Source organism: Athene noctua, chromosome 1 (genome assembly GCF_965140245.1).
Source record: "Athene noctua chromosome 1, bAthNoc1.hap1.1, whole genome shotgun sequence".
In the NCBI taxonomy this organism is placed as follows: domain Eukaryota; kingdom Metazoa; phylum Chordata; class Aves; order Strigiformes; family Strigidae; genus Athene; species Athene noctua.
Window position 1 is genome coordinate 173,255,028 of NC_134037.1, and position 27,456 is coordinate 173,282,483.

Here is a 27,456-nt window from a genome sequence, read left to right on the forward strand (position 1 = left end):
GCTGTTTTCTGATACAGCAATAAATTAAAAGAAAACTAATTTCGCTCAAGAATATCTAAGAACTACAGATTTAATAATTATGAAGGTTTAAACATTTTCAGCTGGCAGCTTCATAACTGTTTTATTTTGAGACTATAACTCTGGCTGACTCAAAGTAGGAGATTTCTGTACAAAAAAACCCATCCTTAGTGCTCTTGAAAATCAGAGAGAAGACAAGCCACAAAGAGGTGGCATGTGAAGTTTAGGTGAGCTGTTCTTCCTGCAAGACTCCCAGAAGTATGAGCCTCATGCACAGATGAGTGCCTCCAGCCTTCCTGAGCACAGAGAGAGGGTCAGAGTTCTGCTGTAAGCACTCCCCTCCCTTTCTGTTTTTTTCTGGCACTGCTGAAATGGGAGGAGGACTTGGAGAGATTTTTCAGCCTGTTTTCCCATGTAAATAGAGTTTATGAGATTTCATTGTCTGTCTTTAGTCTGTCTTGAAGTTCCTACAAGCCTTAGAACATCAGTAGCTGGGTAGGACATGACTCAATGCTGGCACTGAATAAGAGAGAGAGAAGCAGAGGTCAAAAGTCAAATGTTCCCTTGAGTAACAACCCACAAGCTAACAAGTAAATGAATCTTGGTCCCAGACTATCACATACTTAATTTACTTTGCCAAGTGAGAGAGGTGGAAGGCCTGGAGCTGTTTTAATGTGGGAGGGATGGGAGATATAGAGGACAAGGAGAGCAAAAAACTGTATTAGGTCCATTCTTAGATTAGGGTTGTGGGTTTGGTTTTTTTTTTTTTCCTGCCTTTTCTATAGCAGTTTAGTGTAGATGAGATAGATGGTCTGAAGGATAGGTGGGCAGTTGTATAGGCAGTGCATGTCAGGTTGTGAGGTGTCTCACAGAGATACTTGTTCTGTGTGTAGGGCAGTTCCTGTAAGTTGTGGTGCAGGTCTACCCTGGGGAGCTGAAGAGTGGAGGAAGGATTCTTAGTTTTGGTATAGTGATAAGATCTATTCCTTACCCTTCAAATCTTACATGACAGAAAAGCACTAACATTTCAAATGTGGGCAGAAGGAGAAATGTGTGGCTGTTGGCATGCATACATTGGGTTTTAAATAAGGAAATATTATGAATTATTGCCAGATAGACCTCTGTGAACTTCTTTTAAGAACTATCAAACTGAATCCCATATTTGATTTTCTTTTTCATGCCCAGAAAAATTGTTTATAGTGGCAGATTCTCTAAGGCATGCATGCTCAATCCTTTAGCTGCTAGTGCTTCTGCAGAAAAAGAGAAATAGAGAAATAGATTTTACATCTAAACACATATTTTTATTTTATGTTAAGGTTAAAATTTAATGGCCAGCCTTCTGCACAAGCTATATAATGTATACAGTGTATTAGGTATGCAGTGCCATGGTGGATTGAAGAAAAATACTTTTTTTAATGTTAAAAATGACCAGAATTATGAATGAAGCAGAATTATGTGCAGTTAGAGAAATATCTTGGTCATAATTATTCAGGAAACTGTGAAAACTTAATTCTGCTCAAAATATTTCTGTAATATGCTAAATACAGTTTGATTTATTCTCATTTTTTAAGGGACAAAATCAGTTTTGAAGGCTGCATAGATCATCTGATTTGTCTCTCCTGTTTCCTAGTGATTTATTAAATTATTAGCAATATCTCGTATTATCTAACATCTTAAGTGGGATTTTAGTGATTTATTTACTGACTTTGAGAAATTCTGTAGAACTTTTGCCCTTCAGCTAGAAATCAATATATTAATTTTGAACCAGAATAAACTTGGCTGCCATTGATAACCGTTTTCCCCTGCTGTGAGAGGTGCTGCATTACAGAAAATAACTTTATTGCTTCTATTTAAATTTTGAGTAGATCTCTAGCATAGTATTATTTCTGGTGACATTTTTGTGTGTTTATTCCCATTGTATTATTTTTAGTATAGATACAAAATAAGTAGAATAATTCATTTGTGTATGTGGACTCACTGTTAAACTCATCTTGGGAGATACTGTTATGTATTAGAAGACAGGACTCCTTTTTTTGTAGTGAAACTTACTTTTCATTTAGATTTGTTTTGAAGGGTTGAACTGAAGGTTTCTACTTGTCCCAGTTGTTTGACAGGATGTAGTGTGCTTTTGTCATTTTATGATTATAAACCAAAATAAACCATCTAAGATTATAGTCACTAACAAAAATTTATTTGAAAATGAAGTATTTGTTTAAAGTAAAATTAAATAATGTGATTGAAACTATGTCCCAGCATAGAAATTCAGTGTAAAATTTAAGTGTAGAAATTTATGAATAGAATTGTAACACCACAAAATTCCCTAAATAAACCTTTTTTTTTCTCTTTTTTTTGTAAAATGCAGTGGTTTTCATGTGTGTAGCACCCTGCAGATAAAATTAGAAGGTAGTGATCAATGTTATCTTTCTATTATTATAACACTGTTACAAACTGTATTCACACTTTATTAAAATAATTTAGTGTGAATATCTAGTATTAATATAGCCTAACATATTACTTTCATTCTCAGATGATACCACAGATAGCGATTGGATGTCACAATAATGAGTTGTAAATAGCACTGGTTTAATTATGCCTCATCCTTTCTAAACATGGAAAACTGTACTCATGACTATTCTTAGTTATTAAAGTTTTAGAAATTTGGAAGCAGACATTATTCATTACCCTTAGAAAGCAAAAAAGAGTCTGATTTTTACTTAATTTGGTATGTGTCCTCCCCATGCAATGTACTTAATGGAAGTGCAGGGGTTTTTTTTCCCCTAAGCCACTTTGCTGGAACCCTGTTCAGAGTATTATAGAGTGCTCTCAGCACCCATGAGCCAGGGAAGCCAAACGCATTAAACAACTTAAAACTTCACGTTTCTGCTTCATACATCTGTATGGGTGAAATCTCTAGTAAACCACCATAACTTCATTAAATATTTCAGTAGAGAAAAAAATGTAAACAATCTTTTTTTCGTTAGTGATTGTAACAAATTATGAAATAATGACACATATTCAGAAAAAGAAGTAATGTTTCCTGAATAACTATTCAGGCCTAGGGCTTTTTTGCTTCATGGGTCCCCATCCTTAGCTTGGCATTCCTCTGATCTCAACACATATTTCTCTCAGATTTGTTACAACTATTTCAATAATGCCTCTGGTTGAAGAGGTGAGAGCACCAAACTTGAAGTTAATTGTTCAGTGGAGAGTACCTAGTGCCCATCACAGCTGATTTGATTTTAGTGGAATCATTGCTTGTTGATAAAGTGCTTAATGTATTGCTTTGTTGCCAAAAAAAAAAAAAAAAAAAGAAAATATTTTTATTTCTAAGCCTTGATGTTTAAAACTCAGCCTGCTTCTCTTCACCTAAGAGATCAGGATGTCAAGATGCATGTTTTTCACTGAAAGTAAATTTTCTAATAAACATATTGATTCATATTTTGAAAATATGCTGCTGTGCTGAGAAGAATATGTTAACATTAAATATGCAATGAACATCGGTTCCTGAAAGTCTTGCTATGTTTATAATATCAACTACTTTGAAGCAAGCTGATGAATTTAGCAATCAGAAATTAAATTATGGAAATATGTAAATCAGATATCCCTTGAGTAGCAACACTGGCATGCTTAGGAAAGCATTTGAATTAATGAAAGATCAGACCCCAAATGCTTTAATTATGCTCTGAAGAAGGAATAAGATGGATACCCAGGCTAAGTCTATTAGATACTGAAGAAAATAGAGTGTAGCAGGGGTAGAGAAACACCCCTGTGGTTACTGTAGGGAGTAAAGCCAGTCTCCTTAAATTAATATGACTCAATTGGGACAGAAAGCCTCTCCTCAGCACTCTAAGCTGAAGCAGCAGCTCTGAGAAATCAAGAGTTGGTGAAGATATGAAAGGCAAAGGAAGGACCAGCAAAATCAGAGGAAGAAAGAAGATGACATGATAGCTGTTTGCGAACCAGTTGGTTTGTCAGTTTGTCATCTGTCCCTTGCCACTGATATTCTCCCAGCGGTTATCCTTGCTCAGAGGCTTGGGGCAAATGATGCCTTAATGGTGACAGGAGAAGTAGAAGGTGGACAAATAATTCTGGCTGCCAAAATCCTCTGGTAAATTATTTAGTAGGGATTTTTGGGTCTGTCTTAAGGTCAAGATGGTTGACCTTATGCTATATTATACTTCTAGTACAAGGCAGGGATATAACTTTGTTGCTATAATCAGGCTTTTTCCTCCAGCACTAGTGAGTCAATACTTACATAGTTTGTACAATATTTCCAGTCTGGTACTTTTATGTAGCAGGTGGTTGTTGTTTTTTCATAGCAAGAGGCACTGACAAATGGCAATCTAGTAATTTCAAAAGAAAGAGGTAATATATAACAGCTTAAATATCATGACTGAAAGGAAAACAGGATGCTGAGGAATGCATAGTTATTCCAGTGCTGCTCAGTTAAAGGCTAGGGGTTGTACTTTCAAGGTATAGATTCCAGAGGAAAGCAACTTGAAGCTTTCTAGTTTTTAAAGCTCAGGAGGTATATAGGAAATAACTTGGCTTATGCAAGGGTACGGATATTTTTGTAACAATCAGGAAAAGCTGTGAAATCATAAAAGTGTAATAACTCTCTTTTTAATTTTAAAAAAATAATTTGGTTTAAATATGGGAGAAAATTAAAAACTGTGTTCACATTGCATTGTAATAAAATCACTTGGCTAAAAAACCTGGCCTGATATTAAGGTAATGCCATCAGTATTACTGATGTCCTTGAAAATTTAAGAATAGGCTATGTTTGAAAAACTAGGCCATGTTGTTATTTTTAATATACTGGGACATATTATGTGAGTGGTTTGATTTGTGATAGCTGGAAAGAGATTGAAGGTGGAGGACACATTTTTTCTTATCATTGACATTGTTTGCTCAGTTACAACTTTGCAGAGCAGGTAAAATATCAAAATGTTGTAATATCAGAAATTGCAAATGAAACATGGTATCAAGTCAGACCATAGTCCCAACTTAGTACTATTATGTGTAGAGGTGAATGGAAAAGTTGTTTGACAGAGGCTTGTCTTTACATTTTGTTGCTACATCAATATGAAAATTAACATATTTGTTTTATACATGCATGCTACAAAATCAGTGAGTAGGTTTTTGGACTTACAGTTCAATTTTATGTATTTAACCTGAAGCATTACAGTTAGTATGCAATAGCAGTGGAGGTTTTGCAGAAAAAAAATATCACTTCTTTCTCCCTGCAGTATTTCTAATCAGTTCTAAAATTAAATTGAATTAATATACCAATAAGAAGCAACTGTGTCATTTGGGTTAGAAACACCAAATAGACCTCTGGTCATGTACTTTACAGTTTGGTACTGAAATGACTTTAATCACAGTTTTGTGTCACGTTAGAAAGGGATGCGAAATGTAAATTTAAAGGAATATGGCCCATTTAAACAATTATATCTCATTGGAAATAATGGGAAAGAGATGTGCTTTTTTTAAATTAATCCCCTGATGAATATAAAACCACAAAGAATTAGTTTGATTACAAAGTTTCAGCATTTGAAGATAATACTGTTTATCTAAATAATTTTTAATAAAATTACTAAAGTGACAAGGTCAGCTCTCATCTTTTTTTCAATGCTTCTAAGGTCTAGAGAGTGCTTTGTGACTTTTTTCCCAGGCATGGATAAAGGAAAGCAGAGACAAAAATGTAACACACAGATTTTCGGAATGTCTTTAGTCAGGGGTAGGGGGCAGTTTTTAGAATCATATTTACTCAGTGGTGGTAATCAGAAGGTATTCAAGAGCCAATATCAATTTATTCTAAGCTCCAAGCTGGATCATTCTTAGAAGCAGGGAAATTGACACAAAGTTGATGAATGTCTTCAAAATAGATTAATTGCAGTAGGTGTACGTGAGGGGAAATTTCAGTTTGCAAGCACTGACCTCCTCTTTCCTTTCTTACTGCTGTGGATTTAAAGGTATGAGAAATTTCCCTTAGAGGAAGAGGCAATTTCAGCTTATCTTATTTTTATTATGGTGAACAGGTAACCAGACAAAACTTTTGCTTGATCTTATTAACCAGATCGTTACCTTGGTGAAATTCATAGTCACAAGCCCTATTGGGTGATAAATGCCTCTCAAGAATTATGAAGGAAAATTTGTTAAGTATTAGTGAGAAGCATTTGGAGTTATAGTTGATAGCAGCACAGGCAGCAGTGACAAGAACCTGGAATTACTGCAGCAAGCTGAAGTGTGGAGTTACTAGGCTATTAAAGTACAGTAGACTACTGCTTTATGAAGGACAGCAGGCTAGACTGAGGAATTTGTGGAAGTAAAATATAGGAATTTCACCATTTATGCCTTGTTTTGTGAAGAATGAATTCGTCACTGTTTCTAGAAGGAAGATGCACAGTCAAGGGAAAAAGTCTGGAAGGTATTAAAACTTTCAAACAAGTATGGCAATCTTTCTGATCAGTAGCTTTTAGCAGGATATGAGAAGTTGTATATCTCCATTTAATTTGTTTAATATGTACAGTTGTGGAGTTGCATTGTACCCACATTTCTTTGTGTACAGTAGCAGTCATGGACAGTCAGCAATGCATCTGGGGCAACACTGGATCTTGTGTTTTTCTAAATAAACATCAGAATATAGAAAAAAAAAAATATACAAAGGAGGATGGAATAATAGTTCCCTAAGGCTCTCCAACCATGCAGTTGGCATATCAAATCAAGCAAAATTTTTATTTTCTTCATAAACTCTATACAAACTGTTGCTTACACCATAAATACTTCTATCAACAATTTTAGTCAACAGGAGAATGAAATCTCGTGTTATTTTAAAGCATTTATTAAATCTCCTTGTTATTTTACAGTATTTATTGTTTACTCAGAAAACAGGTCTGCAGCAATTTTCCTTTGGTTTCTCATGTACAATTGATGTACAACCCCAGTACAACTGACAAAATGCACTCCGTTCTGCTTTATATGTGGAATCTGGGCCTACTGTCAACTCTTTCAAATGCTTCTCTTTTCACAGAGCTGATAGTAATATTCAAAACATAATAATTCTTATAATTAATGCTAAGAAGAAAACATTTTGCTTTAAATTATTGTCAGCTTTGTAAGAAACATTGCCTTCAACTTTTTACTGGTTTTTGCCTTTTCCCTCTCCATCAGCTGCCCTGTGATTCCATAATTCATAACAACACAATAACAAACACAATGCACACAAAACAATGAAGATTGCATGGCTTCTTATAACAAAACAGCTAGAAAACAACAAATACTTTTTGTTGATTGTTTTAATCCTAACAAAGTGCCAGTAATGTGTCTCCAGATTAAATCAGTGTGATTTAACTGCCTGGAAAATTAATTTCTTCCTTATTTCTAATAGAATCTTGAACAGAGGTACATAGTCTTAATGGATAAATTCATTATGGTAACCAAATGCTAGTAAATTGTTTTGGGGACAGTTTTCCACAAAATGTTTGCATGGTTCTCTGATTTATATTGTTGCATCTGAATAGAAACTCTTATGTCAACCTTATGCTTTTATACAGTTTAAGGCAGAGGAGAAATTTATGTAAATGACTGAAGAATAGCACATTAACATCAAATTCAAGACTACAGATTTCTGGAAGTGGTACATAGTACCTTTACATGCTTTTAGGATCTGTAGCTTCTCCTGAATTAAGGAAAGGCAATACAATATTTTTTTCTTAAAACATTTTCTGCCAGCTAGTGACTCTGAAAGAAATTAGCTTGTTTGTGATATTTCTTGATGTTGCTACAGGGCTTTTCCATAACAATAAATTATTGTTAAGCATGTTTGTCTACTATAATGAAAAGAGGAAAGTGCTGGCAAGATTGCTCATAGAATAGTTTCTGAAGTTTAACAGTAAAATGCTATTTAATTCAGTGACAAGAGGAAATGAGATTGCGTAAAGAGTTGTGTGATATATATATACAAGTTAACTAAAAAATAACAAAGTCAAAGAAATGATGCCATCCTGGTACCCACCTAGGTAAATGGGTAAGGACTCTGATGAATACTTAATTTACATGGGAAAAGCAATCAAACTGGTTTACTTCGAATACTCATCCACTCAGATCTTCCTCTTTTTTACTACTTTAATTAGTACCAGGAATCTATCTGAACCAATAATTTATCTTTTTGTTGTATTGCCTGGTCAGGTGTCATAAGCATTGTGAAAGGCATCAGGAAAAATGGTGGCAACTGGGGATGTGATTGTCTAATATATTTAAAATTGTTTGACAATTTTTTTAACCAATTATATAAGTTATTTCCCTTTGTCTACAAAAGGTTTAGTTTCTCAGGAAAAAAATTACATAAAGTCTAACTAAATCTTCATTATATTGGTGATGGTCGATTAAGCAAATGTGCAGTAGTATTATCACAACATAGTTATTGAACTGTTAGTAAGTGTCCATTAGAAAAACCACAAAAACCTACTGTTTCAAATAAAAAAATTATATAAAACTGAAGTACCATACTTTTTACTTTTTATAATAATGTATTGTTTATGTAGTAGACAAAATTGCTTGATGTAGGATTGGATTTGACAAAATAATTTTTTGTCAGTTTTATTTGTTCTTGGAAAAATAAGGTTACTGGCAGCTCTCTTAACCAAGAAGGCAGTACAGTCAGGGCATTAAAAAGAATATCAAATGTCGGTCAGGAACCTTTCTGGTGAGTATATTGTTCACATTCATTTTGATAGGTAAAATACTGTGACTGAATCAACAGGGACACGTTGCCACTTTTCAAATGCGTGTGTTACAAGGGGATTCACAAAAATCAACCTGCTCCTCACAAAGTGCAAGCATCTTTAGGTCTCTAAAACTGATAATTTCTGGAGGCTGACATGAAAGTGTCTCTAAAATCCATGTGCACAGTTGTGTAGAAATTTGTGCAGTGGAACTCTTAGATATCATTAAACTGAGCATCACTGTGTGAACAACCTGACTTCAAGGCATACAGTGATCGTCCACATTAAAGTTCCTTTGACTCCTTGAATGATACAGTTTCATAAAATTAAATTAATTATGGAAAGAAGATTAAAAGAAAAAAGGTATTATAGCAGTGAAAGCAAGCTTAAATGGACAGAAGTCCATAAGCACAAGGATAGCAACCCCCAAAATGCAAATGCTTATCTTTGTAGTGATGTGCAGCAAGCTTGCAAATAGGACTTAGCTCTAAGATCTCCATTATCGCAAGTTTTTATTGATCTTTGGTTGTAGTTAAGGGAAGGAAAGCCACAGGACTGACTAGGAGAGGGTAAAAAACTAAAACCAGAATAAGAAATAAAATGGCAATGAAGAGTGAAACTAGTGAGTAATTCAACAGAAAATAATAAAAGGAAAAGCAGTATTAAAAAGAAATTTTAAAAAGATGAGAGGGAAGGCAAATGTGGTTTAGTGTCAGATATTCTTGTTCTCTCAGGGATTCTGACTTCATATTTAAGGTATGAACTGAAAGCCATTGCCAAGATAGTAATAGAAATGCTAGTATATTTAGGGTCTCTCAGACCTTTAATTTTCTTAGAAAAGCAACATATGATGTAATTGGAAAGTATTTTCTAAGGCATAATAGTGTTACTAACAGCTTTTGTCAACTTTGTCACAAGCAGTTGTGATTTGTTTATTGATATTCATTATATTGCATAATTATCTCAAGAACAGCTTTACAAGTCACAGAACTGCTAATGTTGATGCAGAAACCTCTGAATGTTGGGAGGTACAACTGAAATACTGTTCTACATACATTTGAGAGGTCAGAAATAATGCTGAAAGTGTCGCATTAAATTTCTTTTGGAATTTCTCCTTCCATATTCTTCTTCTTTTCCCCATTTCTTTTTTTAGTTTGATTTAAAAAAAACCCACAAAACCGTAATGCAGCTGGTCTTGTGTTGTCACTAAGTTGTTGCTCTACTAGGACCAGAAAGTACAAATAAGAATAAAAATGAAAACCAATAGTGAACTAGGTCAGTTTTTTCAAGCTGATTATGGGCAGAGTTCCCTGCTACTGCAGAAACAGCCCTATTGACTTGGGTGAGGATTTTCCCTTGTTTACAACATATTTCTTTTTTGCTTCTGTTCTACCTGGAAGTTTTCTGAAAGAGTATATATATTTCTGATTTTAGGTAAATCTTGGAAAATAAAATTAAAAAAAAACCCCAACTATTGAAACAAAGAAGCATCATATGAATATCTTGGCACTTTTAAATTATCGTACTAAATTAGTTGAGGTCATTATCAAAGGGTAAAATCATCTGTATGAGAGGTAAAAGGCTTTTAATATACTGCTTTTGCAATTTTTAGTCTGAGAAAATATTTAAACCTTACTTTGATGATATGGCATTTCCTGTTTACTTATGCTTGGGAATCACAAGAAAGAAAAATTGAAGTGATGGGTATTTATATTATCTGCTTTGCTTAGTAGCTAAAAATGCAACATGTGGAAAACATAAGGTATATAGGAGTACTGCAATCCACTCAAAACTGTGATTAGCTCTGTGTGTATGAATACGATGGTCTTGTCTTTTCTCATTTGTTTTATTTTAAATGTTATATAAACATCTAATTTTTAATTAAGGTTGTTTGGTCACTCTGTTCATAAAATGATTAGAAACTGTATAATTGCAAGTATAAGTATCTCAAATGGCCTTCTGAGTAAGCAGGGAATCCAAAGGGCAACATGCCCTTTTTCTTTGCCATTTCTGTTTGAAGGGGTGAAATGTCAAGTGAAACTATGAGAAGCTGATTCAGTGTCAATATTCCTTCTGTGGCACCATAAACTGTAAGGTTGTGGGAGGCTACTTCTTGCAGCACCTTGCCCTCATGCAGGTGTGTGGCAAGGATAGAGGGGAATGAATAAGGAAAAGAAGCTGTTGACAAGTTTTAGATACTGAATTTAAATTGTGAAAAGCACCTTTGTGGTTCATAGATCTAGGATGAGTGTGTGAAACCATGACTTTGAGCAAAACAGTTAAAAAGACTTTCACCACTTTGTACAAAAATACCTTTTTAAAAAAACTTAAATGTCTTTATGGGTTGCTGTGCTTTGTGCAGTACCCAGTATCAAGAAAAATCTGATTTTTCTTAGGCCGTGGAACATAGACAAACTTCATCAACGCATGTTGTTTCCATTTAATCATGTGAAAAGTGTCAAATGCATATAGTAGTGGGAAAAAAATTAAATAGGGTTCTTTATGGTGATCTGAAACCCAGATGGCCAGAAGCCTTCTCTCACATTCTGGTGTAAGTTTCACCTTCTCCTTCCTACGCATCCTGTGCTACGTTCCCATTTTGTCATTAAGGATAATAGTTCAAAGACCATCTCTGCCACTGAGCTACCTATTTTCTTTTCTTAATTTAGAAGACCTATTGCATGATATGCCACAGGGATAAATCAGAAAATTCCCTTGGTTAATTTTGTATCATTTGAAATAAGTATGGAAATCATGCAGTAGTTGCTTTGCTTTTGTTTTTTTTTTTTCTTGCAATGTATACTGGAGGAGGGAGAAAAACTAATTTAAGATGTGAATGAAGGAAAACGACTCAGAGTATTTAAATTGGCTTTTAATTATCATTTCACTTTATAATAGTATACTGACTGGTGATTATTACTGTCATTTAGAAAAGCTGGTGCAGAGATAAGCTAATTTCTAAAAATTTTAATTCTAAATATTTGGAGTTCAGGAAGTAGAATTTCCCTTCTTTGTTCTCCTTGCTTTGATGTCCTATTCCAAATGAACAGTCCTGCTCTTTATAAGTAGAAGCTTTTTTCTTAGGTTTTGGTTTTTTTTTTTTTTAAGGGGTATGGATCTTAACTTCATACAGGTACATGCAATAGTACAATTGTTTCAGATGCCTCACTGGAAATAAGCCACTTATTGTGATGTATTTTTCCTCAGACTATACATCTTACTGTTATGATTTATCTGTGTAATGCTTCCTACTGCATAATGCAAAAAATCTAGTGCTAAAATCAATATGAAGTGTGGTGAATGTGTACAAAAACCAGATATTAATTTTAACCTGGGCATCACCAAAACTAAGGTGTGTCCTAGAAAGATCAGTGACTTTTCAGCATCTCAATAATAGAGAATATTTGCATTTAGGCAAACTACCTGCCCATTACTGCTATTTATTCCAAATAGTGAATCATGTACCTGAATATAACAACAAAAGGTTGGACCAGATATTGTCATATTAATGTGCATCACAGAAATACAGGAAAATCTGATACCTCAGAGTAAGAGGCTTTTCTATTTTCTGGGCTGCAGGGAGTGCCTGAGTCTGTCAGTACTGCCAGAGGGCAGCAGGGACAGCACCTGTGTGCGCTGCCATCGGCTGGGTGACCTGCTCAGCCTGGTGGTGGAACTCAAAGAAGAGGTTGAGAGATTAAGAAGTATTAGGGGGTGTGAAAGGGAAAGTGGTGGAGTAACACCCTAGCACCCCTAAAGCAACAGGAGCAAATGGAGGCTCCAAACGAGGCAGGTAATCCCTCATCCTCTGGCTACCAGGCAGAAGGAGGGGACCTAAGAGATGGGGGAGGCTGGAAACAGGTCACCGCTCAGGGAGGCAGGAAAATCCTCTCCTGACCTCCCTCACCCTCCATGGTGCCCCTTCTCAATAGATTTGGGGCCCTGGGACTTTTGAATGAAGAAGAGAAGGAGGAAGAAAATGAGACAAACATGGAAGAAGACCAAGGTCCACCAAGGCCAGGTCATTCTAGATCAAGTATTAAAACCAGTTCTAAAAAGAACCCGAGAAGAGTCACTGTAATGGGTGACTCAATTCTGAGGGGTGTCAAAGGCCCCATATGCAGTCCAGACCCACTTCATAGGGAAATCTGCTGCCTCCCTGGGGCCCGGGTGAAGGACCTCACAGCTAAACGCCCCGTTCTAGTGAGACCCAAGGACTACTACCCTCTCTTGGTTTTTCAGGTAGGTGGTGATGACATTACCAGGAGAAGGCCTAAAGCAATGAAGAGAGATTTCAGGTCCTTGGGGAAACTGATAAAGGGGTTGGGGGCACAAATTGTGTTCTCCTCCATCCCTTCAGTTGTGGGGTATGGATGAAGAAGAATACCAGAGAACTCAACAGATGAACTTGTGGCTCCAAGACTGGTGTTAGCAGCAGGGCTTTGGATTTTTCAATGATGGGTTGGTATACAGGGCACCAGACCTTTTGGCATCAAATGGGATGCACCTGTCCCAGAGGAGGAAGAGAATTTTGGGGCAGGAGTTAGCTGGGCTCAGTGACAGAGCTTTAAACTAGATTTGAAGGGGGGAGGGGGCAAAATATCAGCTCATCTAAACTGCATGTATACCAATGCACAGGTAATAAAAAGGAGAAGCGTGAAGCCGTGATGAAACAGGAAATTTATGATGTAGTGTCTATTACAGAAACATGGTGGGATGTCTCCCATGACTGGAGTGCGCCAATTGATGGGTACAAGCTCTTTAGGAGGGACAGACAAGGAAGGAGAGGTGGTGGGGTGGCTCTGTGTGTTAAGGGCTATTATGATTGCTTTGAGTACAAGTGTAGTGACGACAGGGTAGAGTGTCTTTGCATTAGAATCAGGGGGAAGGCCAACAGGGCAGATGTTGTAGTAGGAGTCTACTATAGGCCACCCAACCAAGACAGAGAGGTGGATGAAATATTCTGTAGGCACTTAGGAGAAATCTCACGATCGCTTGCCCTTGTTCACAAGAAGAACAAGATGAGGAGACTTTAACTTCCCAGACATCTGCTGGAAATACAACACAGCAGAGCAGGACCAGTACCGGAGATTCCTGGAATGTGTGGGAGACAACTTCCTGATGCAGCTGGTGAGAACCGACCAGAGAAGGTGCCCTGCTGGATCTCTGCTTTGTGAACAAAGGACTGGTGGATGATGTGGCGGTTGGAGGATGACTAGGGCACAGTGATCATGATATAATAGTGTTCTCTATTCTCAGGGAGGGCAGGAGAGGGGGCAGCAGGACTGACATCCTGGACTTCCAAAGGGCTGACTTTGTCTTGTTTAGGCACCTGCTTGAAAGGATCCCTTGGGAGATGATACTGAAGAGTATAGGGGTCCAGGAAGGCTGGGCGCTCTTTAAGAAGAAAGTCTTAGTGGCTCAGGAGCTGACAGTCCCCAGGTGCTCTAAGAGAAGCGGGAGACAGAGAAGAGCACCCTGGTTGAACAGGGAGCTTTGGCTGCAACTCAGGGATGAGAGTTTACAACCTTTGGAAGAAGAGGCTAGCCACACACAGTGATTATGAAGAGGCTGTGAGGCTATGCAGGGTGGAAATCAGGAAGTCTAAAGCCCAGCTGGAAATGAATCTGGCTTCAGCAATCAAGGACAACAAGAAATGTTTCTATAAGTATGTCAGTAGCAAAGGAAAGACCTGGGAGAGCCTCCATCCCCTGCTAGACACAGGAGGAAACATGGTAACAAGTGATGAGGAAAAGGATGAGGTGCTTAATGCCTTCTTTGCCTCAGTCTTTAATAACAAGACCAGTTGTACTGAGGGAATCCAGCCTCCTCAGCCAAAAGAGAGAGACTGGGAGAACAACTCCTCCACAACCCAGGAGGAGACAGTCAGTGACCTGCTGCATCACAAAGACACACACAAGTCTATGGGACCGGACATGATAAAGCCAAGAGTGCTGAAGGAGCTGGCTGGGGTGCTCGCCAGGCCACTTTCCATCATTTACCAGCAGTCCTGGCTGACCAGGGAGGTCCCAGCTGATTGGAAATGTGCCAGTTTGACACCCATATATAAGAAGGGTCAAAAGGATGATCTGGAAAATTACAGGCCTGTCAGCTTGACTTTGGTGCCTGGGAAGCTGATGGAGCAGCTCATGCTGAGTGCCATCATACAGCACGTGAGGGACAACCAGATGCTCAGGCCCAGCCAGCAGGGGTTTATGAAAGGCAGGTCCTGATAAACAAACCTGATCTCCTATGACAGGGTGACCTGCTTATTGGATGAGGGAAAGGCGTGGATGTAGTTTACTTTGACTTTAGCAAGGCCTTTGACACCATTTCCCACAGCATTCTCCTGGTGAAACTGGCTGCTCGTGGCTTGGATGGGCACACACTTTGCTGGGTAAAAAACAGTCTGGATGGCCAGACCCAGAGAGTTGTGGTGAACAGAGTTAAATCCAGTTGACAGCCGATCACGAGTGGTGTCCCCCAGGGCTTGGTGTTGGGGCCACTCCTGTTTAACATCTTTACTGATGATCTAGATGAGGGGATCGAGTGCACCCTCAGTCAGTTTGCAGATGACCCCAGGTTGGGTGGGAGTGTTGATGTGCTCGAGGGTAGGGAGGCTCTGCAGAGAGACCTGGACAGGCTGGAGCCATGGGCTGAGGCCAACTGGAGGAGTTTCCATAAGGCCAAATGCCAGGGGCTGCACTTGGGCCACAACAACCCCCAGCAGCGCTACAGGCTTGGGGAGGAGTGGCTGGAGAGTTGCCAGTCAGAGAGGGACCTGGGGGTGTTGATTGACAGCCGGCTGAACAGGAGCCAGCAGTGTGCCCAGGTGGCCAAGAAGGCCAATGGCATCCTGGCTTGTGTCAGCAATAGCGTGGCCAGCAGGGACAGGGAAGGGATCTTACCCCTGTACTCGGCACTGGTGAGGCCGCCCCTCGATTCCTGTGTTCAGTTTTGGGCCCCTCACTACAAAAAGGACATTGAATGACTCGAGCGTGTCCAGAGAAGGGCAACGAAGCTGGTGAAGGCTCTGGAGCACAGGTCGTACGGGGAGCGGCTGAAGGAACTGGGGGTGTTTAGTCTGGAGAAAAGGAGGCTGAGGGGAGACCTCATCGCCCTCTACAGCTACCTGAAAGGAGGTTGCAGAGAGCCGGGGATGAGCCTCCTTAACCAAGTAACAAGTGATAGGACAAGAGGTAATGGCCTCGAGTTGCACCACGGAAGGTTTAAACTAGATATTAGGAAGCATTTCTTTCCAGAAGGGGTTGTTAGGTGTTGGAATGGGCTGCCCAGGGAGGTGGTGGAGTCCCCATCCCTGGAGGTGTCTAAGAGTAGGGCCGACATAGTGCTGAGGGATATGGTGTAGTTGGGAACTGTCAGTGTGAGGTTAATGGTTGGACTGGATGATCTCCAGGGTCCTTTTCAACCTAGATGATTCTGTGTTTTTGTGTCTTTTTCTGGGTCTTAGATCTTGCAGTTTCTTCTGCAATTGTATCTTCAAATCTTACATATTCCACAGGCAAAGCAGTGGGCTGGGACACTTGTGGCCACTTTGGGCCTGCTGGGAGCTTGACGTGATGTGACTGTACTGCTGTATATTACTAGAATCCAGCAGAAAATGTTTTCTCATCCTACTAAAACATAATTAAACAGTATGAAGATTACTGCAACATTATGCTCATCACAGCTACTCTTTTATTCTGAAACTATGAGATGTGAATATAGTTTGAAAAAAAAAAACCAACCCAAAACCAAAATAACAGTTTTTACTGATAGGTACAAAAGACAGGAATAATTGTGGGGGAATTCTCTTCTGTAAGAACCTAAAAGAAACTGTAAGAAAACCAGCCAGAAAGTGTAAGAATAAGCTTAGTCAGCCAGTCAACAGTGCAAACCTGTGCCCCAGGCTGTAGTGGTGTAAGTGTTCAAGCTGTCTGTGTCAAATTTGTGCAAAAGCTGGGTTAGGGCATGCAACTGACTTGCTGCAGTTTAATGAATTAGTATCTGGCAACTGAGCTGTATTTGTGTTAAAAGAAGTTAACTTTAAGTGTGGTTAAGTTTTTCAACTTTCAATCATAACTTCATGCCTGAAGATCTAATGGAACAAGATACATTAAAAAAAAAAAAAAAAAAGCATCAGTAGTATTTATGTTAATCTTTTACATTCCTGGAAAGCTGTATCCTGCCAATTTTATCCAGTTCATGGCCAAATTTAATGTTAATATGCAGATGTACTAACTTGCTATGTAGTTTGTATTATGTGTTTAGAAAGAGAAAACATGCATATAATGTTGTTTCAGAGTATGATATACTAAAATATTTGGTTTCTTCCAGAAAATGTAGATTCAGCATCTTACTTGAAAGCCCTTGTAAATAAATAGGATTCAGACACACTTCCAGAGATAGTGAAACCTATCATAAATATGAGTCCCACAGTGTAGACTGTTGAAGTTATTTGTGTCTGCTTATTTTAGCAGTAAACTGTTGAAAATGATTTTACACTTCCCTGCTTGTACATTTTGAGGAATTCAAGGAAAAAATACACTCATGCTCTACTGATGATGATGAAAAATATGAAAACGCTTATTTCCTTATTTATAAATATGAACTTTCTTAAGCAGGCATACAGTGTTAAAAATCTAAGCTACAGATTCAGAACTATGTTGTTTTTAAACATGAGGTAAGGTAGCTACAGGTACGATAGGTTTTTAGTGATAAATGGTGTAGAATATGTATCCCAGTGTGTTTAGTAAAACTTGAAAAATTTTCTGTCCTGGTTATCTTTTGGTAGTTTTTAATTTTGTTGTGTAAGTAGAAACAATGTAAGTAATACTTTTCCTTAGAAGTGTAGTTCCCCCAACACCACCAAAAATCCCCCCAAAACCCACAAGGGAATGAATTACCAGGCTTCTTACAACTGGAGATAAACATGTTCTTTAATGGAATCAGGAGAAGTACTTTAGTATTTTCTTTCTTGACATAGCTTATTTGTGTCGATACCCAACAGGAACTCCAAATGCTATGCACTTTTAATTTTACAGTGCTTCATAGACTATTAAATAAACATGGTGTACCCCTTGTGTAAAAAAAAAAAAAAAAAAAAAAAAAAAATCTGTTTACAAGTTCTACTTATTAATTGATCTGCAGAATATTACTGTAATGATCTCTAACAGACAAGAATACAGGAGCTGAAAAGAGGCTATAGAGATGCACTGAAAGGTATGTGTTACAAAAACATGAGATGTCTTTCTGTCTACTTGCCTTTGGATTTTTCATTTGGAATTCAGAGGAGAGCAAAAACTTTCACCTCTTTCCATCTGGACAGTATGTGATGAAGCATTTTGTTTCATGCTTGTCATTTTTATGAATATGTGTATGTGTTGTGTATTTTGCAGGATCTTCAGGATGGCATTGGGCAACAGCAAACTGTTGTCAAAACATTGAACATAACTGGTGAAGAGATTATTGAGCAGTCATCAACAGCAGATGCTAAGGTGCTGAAGGAACAACTGGAAAGTTTGAATACCCGGTGGCAGGAGATCTGCAGACAGCTGGTAGAGAAAAAAAAGAGGTAGGTTAAAAGAGAGCAAAAATATTGTGAAATTATTTTTAGTTATTTTAGATTTGCTTCTGGTTTAAATGTTCAAAGGTGCAGCTCAACTCTCAATGGAGTTTTCATATTCATAACGAGTTATCAGTAATTAAATTTCACATCCACTATCATCTATTTAATTTTTCTTTTCTGCTGACTCCTGTAAGTGACCACCACTCCCTTCGATACTTCACATTTTAATAATTCGTCTCATAATATTAAAAAAAAGCCCAACAAGCATACATTATTGCTTGATTAAATGTAGAACAGATTGGAGCTTCTTTTACAGAATTTATAGTTGATCTGTCATCTTTCTATTTGATAGTGTGTCATTAAGATATATCTCTGTAATACTAATAATACATTAGCTAATTGGCAGTTAATCCTAATCTAATTAACTTCTCATCATTAATGGCATTAACATCTGTGTTTTAAGGTTGGATAAAAAGAATGGATTGGTTAATTTAATGTTACTTATAATCACTTTCAGATCAATTTATTTTTCTCATGCAGTCACAGGAAACTAGAGTGTTTGAGTTACAGATAATACAAAACTGGTTTGACTTCTTTAAACAAGAATTTCCAATTTAAAAAAAATGTTGCTGTTTATACTAGGTTTTATAAATGTATATGTTCTTAACCTAGATGTTAGGCCTAAATTTATATGACATTCTGCTTTAAAATACAGTCACTGCTAGAGCTTTCTTCATGCATATTTTTAAAAATCCAGAATATTCTTTACAGAGATACATTAATGAGTGCTAAAGGTATACTAGAAGAACTAGTAGTGTGCAACAGTTTTGTTACTTCTGATGTGTCATGTACCATTTTTTTGGTTTAGAGCCGTGGGGGGCAAAAGCTGTGAAAATGTTCTCTGGAGTGCTAAGGGGGTGTCCCGAAAAGTTATTATTGAGTTTAGTCGTGATTAAAGTTCCACTTGGAACATGTTAGAAGAAGCAGATGCAACAAGTAAGCTACAACTGTCAGAAGCTACAGCAGGCCTTAATTTTTTCTTTCTGCTGTATTTCCAGGTGTTGATGGTAATGCTGCTTGTTACACAAGGCAGTCCTTGGCCTTTATTTATCACACTAAAATCTGTTCTTTTGTACAAGGGAAACCCATCTGTGTTTCCAAACCTTAACTTTTTATGTAAGTGCTAACACTTAGAAAACCATAACACATCATTTTAATAGCACTGTAAGCTGCTTCCGCAACACAGAAGAAAGAGATTGATGGTTGAACTTTCTCTGACAATCTGAAATATGTTCTAGTAAAGATTGGTATTGTACCTTCCTTTATTTATCAATAGAAATGTGTATCAGAATGTTGATTTGTCTCAAGGCAGTGTACATGGAGTTTTTTGTCACATTCTATATTTTAAGGAAGCCTAGGATCTGTTAAATGGGAATAATACAGTTATGTTCCCTAGATGAAGGTTCTTAAATAAACACTTGCACATGCATTCCTCCTTTTGGTGTATTTGGTTTGTTGACCAGTTGGTTTGTTTTCTTATGGAATGACAGCTTGTGTAATTTTGAGGACAACGATTGCAGAGACCTCAGTTAGTGAACTCTGCATGAATAAATGCATTGCTCTAGAAGGAATACAGATAATGTTGTGTTAAACTTACATAAATGCTTTTGTTGTACTGTAGCGAGACCCAAGTGCATCAAGACAGAGGAGTTTGCACTTCTGTTAGTCACCCGGTCTTCCTGGCTGCGTCAGAACCAGGGGACACTTTTTGCTCCCAGATTTTGGAAACAGATCCTACCCTCAGTCTAGCTCCTGCCTCCCAGACATGCTTTTTCTTCTTTCCTTCATCTTTTCACACTCTCAGACTGGATTTTCAAAGGAAAGAAACCTACTTGACAGGAGTATGTGGCATGTTCTAGCTAGGTCTCAATTACTGATGATCCTAGTCATTAAAAGACCATAAGCTTATGCTCTGCAGTCTTCACATAGTCTTAGTGTCATGGGATTTTCATCCTCCTTAGGTTTTGGCATGTTTAAGTTGTCCATTAGTTGTCTTAATTTGGTTTGGGGTACAGTCAAGTTCTTTCTTTTTACAACTTTAAACCCATGTCACCCAAAGTGCCTTAATTTTTCATTAAGAAAAAAGCATGAGGCAAACAGGAAAAGTTGAGGGAAGTGACCTCTACTTGCAGTCCAAAAGAGCTAATATAGTCACAGCATTGCATGTGTTTATACTATGGTGAATTTATTTAAATATATCAGTATATTATAAATTATATTAGATCTACTTGAATTAAAATATTTTGAATCCTCTGTTTCAGAGTAGCTTTAATAGACTGTTTTCCAAACAAACTCCTAAACCAGCATGCTTATATCTTGGATCATTTCAGTTTTCCTAAAATTAAAACATTCACGGTTAAAAAAAAAAAAAAAAAAAAAGGATTATGAAGGGGCTTCTAGGATTTTTGTTTAAGTCAATTTTGAGAATGAAAAAATGGAACCACATTTTAAAACCATAATGGAAGAAGGTGACACTGAAAGGAGAGCAGACTGTGTAGAATACATTTTCATTTAATAATTTCAAAGAAAATTAAAATAGTTATTAACATTTTAGAACCTTCTGCAAATCAGAAAATGGATTCTAAATTTTTTAATAGATTTTATGTTTTATTTTTCCTAGCTAATACATTGTGCTCTACTTTGAAAGCTGATTCTCAGTAGTTCAGAGGAGTAGTGGTCAACTGAAATTTTATTTTCTACTAAATTTTTTGGCTCAGCATATCTCAAGATAAAGAAAGTGGGAAGAAATTAATGCTGCATAGATTCCAGAAATGAAATCTGACAGTGATTTCAAATTCAAGTGTAATGTTGCTAAGCATCATTTAAACTGCAAGGAAATTTTATTTTCTCTAAAATCTATTTTGCTATTGCTTACCGAGATGGAAGAAATTGATTTTGATAATCCTGCCCAATAGACACTCCATTTTGGACATATTTCTTAAGCCAAATTCAAACATGCTCATCAGAGTGTGTGTGTGTGGCGGGGGTAGTAACAGAAACCAACACAGATATTTTTGTAAGGTGCATGAATGCGAGAATTTAGTTGGAGACAGAGGGTGTATAGTGACATTTCCAAGGATGCCCATAACATATAACGCTCTCTCAGGTAGTCAAACATTGAGCTGATAGTAGGGAACTCCAAAACTGAGTGGATGGGCAACAAGTGGCAGATGATCTTCATCACAGACAAATATGAACTAATGAATATTTCAGAGAAGCTGTCTATACCATGCTTACATGATGCTCAGCTTGCAGATGGCAGTTACCATCCAAGAAAGTCATCCTGGCATTATTACTGTCAGTGTTTGCAGGCTCAGTATGGAGAGGCAGCCAAAAAAAGCCATAACATTTTAGGTAGCATCAGTAACAGTATTGAGAATAAAACAGAAAAGATATTCTTTTGCTGCCCGTTGAATGTCGTGGCATGCTCATGTTGACTACTGTATGCACATCTGCTCTCTGCATGGCAAAGGGTATGGTTAACTTACAGAAAGTATATATATGAGGGAAGGCAACTAAAATGAGCCAGGGTTTGGAGCAGTTGCATTTTGAGGAGAGACTAAGGACCTAGGGATCTTCAATCTGGAGAGAAATTTCAAGGAGGGACACATCTGAGGTTTACAGAATCGAAGTGGTGGGTAAACTGAATGTGGAACAAAATGTTATTCACCTAATTCCTCAATACTGTAAGAGATAGTAAAATCGATTTAAAACTTACTTTTTTACATTATGGAGTGTCTGAGGTTTGCTGGCCACAGAAGGCTGTGGAGGAAAATACTATGACTCAAGCTTTATAAAATTCTTAATCTTATGACAGTGGATTCTGGGGGAGTAGGAAGTGAACAGACTAAAGGAAGTGGCTAGACTTTCATGCTCCCCTTAATTACCATCTCCTGTTAGCAATGTTGGTAGCAATCTGTTGGGCTAGCTTTTCTAACACACTTGGGCATTTTTCATGTTCTGATGCACTGATTATATTTTGGAGGCAGGGGAAGGAAATTCTACAGAATTGCTTTGTCAGTTTTCCAGAGGATGCACTGTTAAATGGTCTACTACATATTCTGTATGAGGACATAATAGTATCACTGCATTGATAAAGAACACTGTAAATTCAGAATATATTCTGTAACTATTTTGAACCCTGGGGTTGGTTGACTTGAGAAGATTGATATGTGATATAACTCTGAGTTTCAACATGTTAATCCAGTTCTCATATAATAATTTGGAATAAATATAAAACTACCTGCATAATAGCAACTGTAAACCAGATCAAACCCACGGTATTCTGTAAATAACTGAAACAGATCATAAGTTCACTAGACACCAATATTAATCTTAGTGGTAGTCTGGCTGATTTAATGAAAAATAATTATTTGGAACATAAAAGGACAATTTAGCTAAAACCAGACAAGAAAACACACTGAAGATCGAAATAGTTTGAGGAACCTGTACTGCTCTTCAGTAAAAAGAAGCTGGTTTTTAAGTTTTAAAAGGTCAAATGCTGATCCCAGGCAAAGAACAGACTTAAAATTGGCTTTTAAACTCCTTTGTTTGATCAAGAGGTTATGCTTGAGTTATGCTTGCGTCGGATGTTATTTTTCATTTCCCTTTATCTAAGAGTTTCAAAGCTGTAGAAGTTTGAATTCAGTCCTTAATGTTTCTGTGTCTTGCAGTCTAATCCATACAGTTAAGAATTAGGTAAGAATGTAATTTGACCACATCTACTCATTTTATCTTATTGTCAACTTTGGAATAGATCAGGCGGTTGAATAAAGTGAAACTTGATTGAAAGTCTGATACACTGATAGCAAATTGGGAATTTAATTGAGGATTTGTTAGCATTTGGCTGCAAGCAGCATGTTTTGAAGAGGTTTGAGTTTGTACTCAAACTGAAAGGGAGACTTCGGAGACCAGGAGAAGTTGCAATGACCCCTCGAATAGATGCTACTAACGCCAGACTAAAGAGGGGGAAAAAACCTGTTACTTTCTCTTTATACTCCAGCAGACATTTTGAATACAAACTGCACTATCAGAAGATCTCTCTGCCTTTTTGTCCCCTGAGATGCATCAGGCCATATTATGCTGTGCGCTTCTGTGCCAAGTCATGCCACTGGGACACTCAAGTTTGACTTTTGGATGACTGAAGGAGGCGGTGGCTTGCCTTCAGGGCTCTTGTGTGCACTGAAGTGCCTGGGTGTTGGCAGGGCTGCAGTTACAGCGTGGTCCTGCACCTTCACTCCTGCTGTGCAGAGAAAGTGCAGACCAGGCACAGCTAGTCAAGGGAACATGTATCAGGAGGAGAAGCGACATCTCACATAGGAGCTTGATAAGGTGAAGGCTCATAAATGAGATTGTTGACAGACTTGTAACAGTGGTGCTGGCTGGTCTTTGTATTTCAATCTTTGTTAAAAATTTCCTGTGCAACTTTTGAAAACAGATGCCCAGGAATTAGATTCCTTCGCTGTTTCAGAAGTAATCGGTTTGGGGTTTTTTATTCATCACAATCTGACATTTGTTAAAATTGGGTTCTGTTGAATAGAAGAGAATTTTTCATTATTACAGCTGCAAATACACTTGCGCATTTAATGAGCTTGAACATGCAGACTGTCCAGATCTCTACTCGAGCAAGTTTGAAGTAGGTATGGAAAAATGACAGAACAAAGGCTGTTTACCAGAATACTTTCACATACTTTTCTGAATATAAAACCAAAAGCATCCTGTTCTAAATAAAAAAAATAATTATTATAAAGCAAATATACTTTTTAATATTTTTCATACCTTATCTTTGTTAAAGCATTCTTTTTTGCCATGACACACTATCTAACAGTGGTTGGTTTCCTTCACCTGAACACTCATTATATTGAAGGCTGTGATGAGCTTCTCATTGCAATTTAAAAGCGGGTGTAGGATGAAAGATTTCATGACAGTTAAGCCAATATATTTTTTCTTTCCAACATAAAATTAGTTATCCATTGGAGTTTCTGAATTTTCTTTTTTTTGGCAGTTCAGATTTCCTACAGCAAATCCTAGAAAAGAATCACTCGTATTAATTTGCATCGTGTTTACAAGTAGTGTAGCTAAACTTCTTACTCTTTAGTATTCACATTTAACTCTTCTGAAGTCTCTGGGATATTTCTCATTTCAATTGTTTTACTTACAGTCCCTTACCCAGTGAGGAATATTTGCACATTCTTTTGTGAAAGAAAGAAAATTCATTCTCTCTTAGTAAATATTTTCTCTAAATTATCAAATTACTATTTTGGTGGCTTCTAAAATTCTTAGTAACAGCTATTATATGCACTAATTCCTAATCTTAGAAATACCATAAATACAAAATCAACAGCTGAAAGTTTTAAAAAAAAAAAACACCAAAACATTATTGGAAGTGCAACTGGGAATGTGTCTCAAGTGCAGATCTGTCTTACTCCTGTGATTGTGTATTTTCTATCTCTAGCTGACACCTGCCAAATAAGGCCAGCATCATTTTTGTGCAGTTACAAACTGTAAACATCTGATGTGTTTCACAAACTATTTACGGGTTGCTATGGTATTGGTATCATATTGTTGACTATGGAGAAAATACATGAGCTGCAATAGGCATTTCAAACAGTTTCTAGAAACTGTAAATGAAAATATGAGCTTACTTGAAATGGGTCATGAATGTTTATGTAATTTATAATGGTTAACTATTACATTACAAGGATTAATGATAGTAAAAAAATCTGTCCAGGGTATTTTGTGGACTACCATAAGAATTTGTTATTGATTCATTTTAATACTGTTAGGAAAACTAATCCCTAACCTATTAAATATCACATACACAAAACATCATTAGGAAAAACAATTATTTTAGTTTACTAGTTAATATTAAATACTGAATATATTAGCTTCCAGAAGTATAACGTATATAAAATTCTTATAAACAGCTGTGTAGTCAGAACAGTTGACCAAGGGGTCTTATGAATTTAGAAATACAGCAACCTGCTGTGTTTTAATATGGAAAACACAAAGTAATGTGCCTGAGAATAGCAGTCATGTAGAAGACCAAAAGTGATATATATGAAATTCTGTGCTTCCTGCTATAATTTGAGAATTTTCCATCAAACAAGATGAGATACATTTCAGGGTTAATTAAATAAACCATTTGCAGATAGAGAAACATTTTAAAAGCTTTTTGGGAACTCAGGCTGGTTTCAAAGGAGAAGGCATTAGAATATAACAGCATGCAGATCTGTGCTGGAGGTGGGTCTGCTTGGGTCTCTAGGACCAGCTGCTGAAATGACATCTTATTCCTCACTCACATGCTTGTCCAGCAAGATGTGCTTCGGCTGTTTTCTAAAGAGCTGCTCTGTCCACGTCTGAGTTGACTGGTGGTTCATGGTCCTTATTCCAATTTGTTTAGGCTCATTTGGAAACTCATACTCCCTCAGTAACAATTTACTATTAATTTGCCATTGTGGCAATGGATTCAAACACCTAGAAATTACATGTATCTGTTGTTCCAAATGTAATTATGGTGATAGAAATCAGCTTGTTCAGAAGGTATAATCAGTCATTGAGTTAAAACTTTTTATTTGATTAACTGGTTCAGCTAATATAGACAGGGCTTTATTTTTGTGGCTTGCATAATACAATACATGTCATGCAGGATGTTATTTATAATAGAAGTAATCTTCTAGCAGGCCAAGAACAAATTGTAAAGTAAATTATGAAGTGCACCTGCAGCTTCTGTTAATTGCAATGGACCTTTTCATTACTATACTACATACTGTCCCTGACTAGGACAAGGAAGTAGATCTTTATTGCACTTTTTTTTCTCTCTGAAATCTAAACCCTTCTGTGCACATATATGTGCAAAGTAAATACCTCTAAAAAAAAATCCTAGAAAATCTTTGGTTGAAAATATCCTACATTGCTCAGATAATAAAATAATCCTACTGATCAACTTTTGAATTAGTCATCAAAGTAAAAATCTTTCCTTCATGACTAGGAAAATTTTAAATGTTTTAAGGGTTGCGGTTGAATTCATAAGGGTGATAAAACTGTCAGTGTACTTAAAGTGAAAAAGGAATCTTGCCAATTGCTGTCCCTGTTAGGAGACAAGAAATCTCTTTGAATTCTCATTCAAAATACTATACAGCTCAATAATTTTGCTCTCAGGTGCATCAAGTTGAATGCTATGCCTTCTCTTTGCCGGAATAAATATATTTAAAGTTTTATTTTTCTCAGCCTTATCCTTAGGGTACCATCACATAATGCCTCCACTGAGCTATGTGCTTTACAAATGGAGAGAAGTGATAGGAGACCAAAAAAATAAAGCTGTTGCTGAGATATTAGGTTCTGGGGAATCTGGTCAGATCGAGGAAAGAGGTTTTATTGTATGGTTCACAGCATCGCTCTGGATGACTGATTCCCAGACTTCCACATAATCAGGGCAGAGGGGGACACTGCCTCAGAAAGATTTGAAGTTGTGCTTCTGCATTTAAGATTACAAGGAGCTAGATTTTCTTCATTTTTGCAGTTGCAGTCCTATAGATCTCAGCATAGATTAGCATCTGCCTCAGTTTCCCAAAAATAAATTTTTTTATTAGCTGGTTTTAGATAACCTGTTTTGGCTTAAGAAGAGCATTTGACCTCTCAAGTATATATACACTTCTTCGTGAAGAACACTGTAATAAATGTAATGCTGTAAAATTGGTCCTCCTCTGCATGTCCTGTACAACTAAAATGGTTAAGTCTGTACGTGTCAGGAAGGTCCAGAATTTCTGGCTGAGTAACAGTACTCCATGAGAGTTTTAGAGCTGTAGTATATAGGTGTAAGAAATACTAGAATCCAGCAGCATCAGGGCTTTTCATTGATAAGGCTTCATTTCCAGAAACCCTTGAGAAACAACAGTTGCTGAAAACAGTCGTGCAGGTTTCCATAAGATGTAATACAAAACCAGGAAAGTAGAGCCGTTAATTGGTTTCTTTTGCTATTTATGGTATTCTCTTTTTTATGTATTTGCTTGTATAAATGTAAGTATATGTGTGCATCTATATGTATATCTGTATTTATGTTTATATATGCATGTGTGTATGTAT

General features: G+C 37.0%; 1 protein-coding gene across 8 annotated transcripts in view; it reads left to right on the forward strand.

Moving 5' to 3' along the window:
- DMD (dystrophin) overlaps window positions 1–27,456 on the forward strand; it is a 1,208,865-nt gene that overhangs the window by 754,468 nt on the left and 426,941 nt on the right. For all 8 annotated transcript variants that reach the window (XM_074905425.1, XM_074905436.1, XM_074905445.1 and 5 more), the window contains one exon: window positions 18,143–18,318. In XM_074905425.1, coding sequence (XP_074761526.1) covers window positions 18,143–18,318 — 176 coding nt within the window. The remainder of the gene's footprint in view (window positions 1–18,142; window positions 18,319–27,456) is intronic.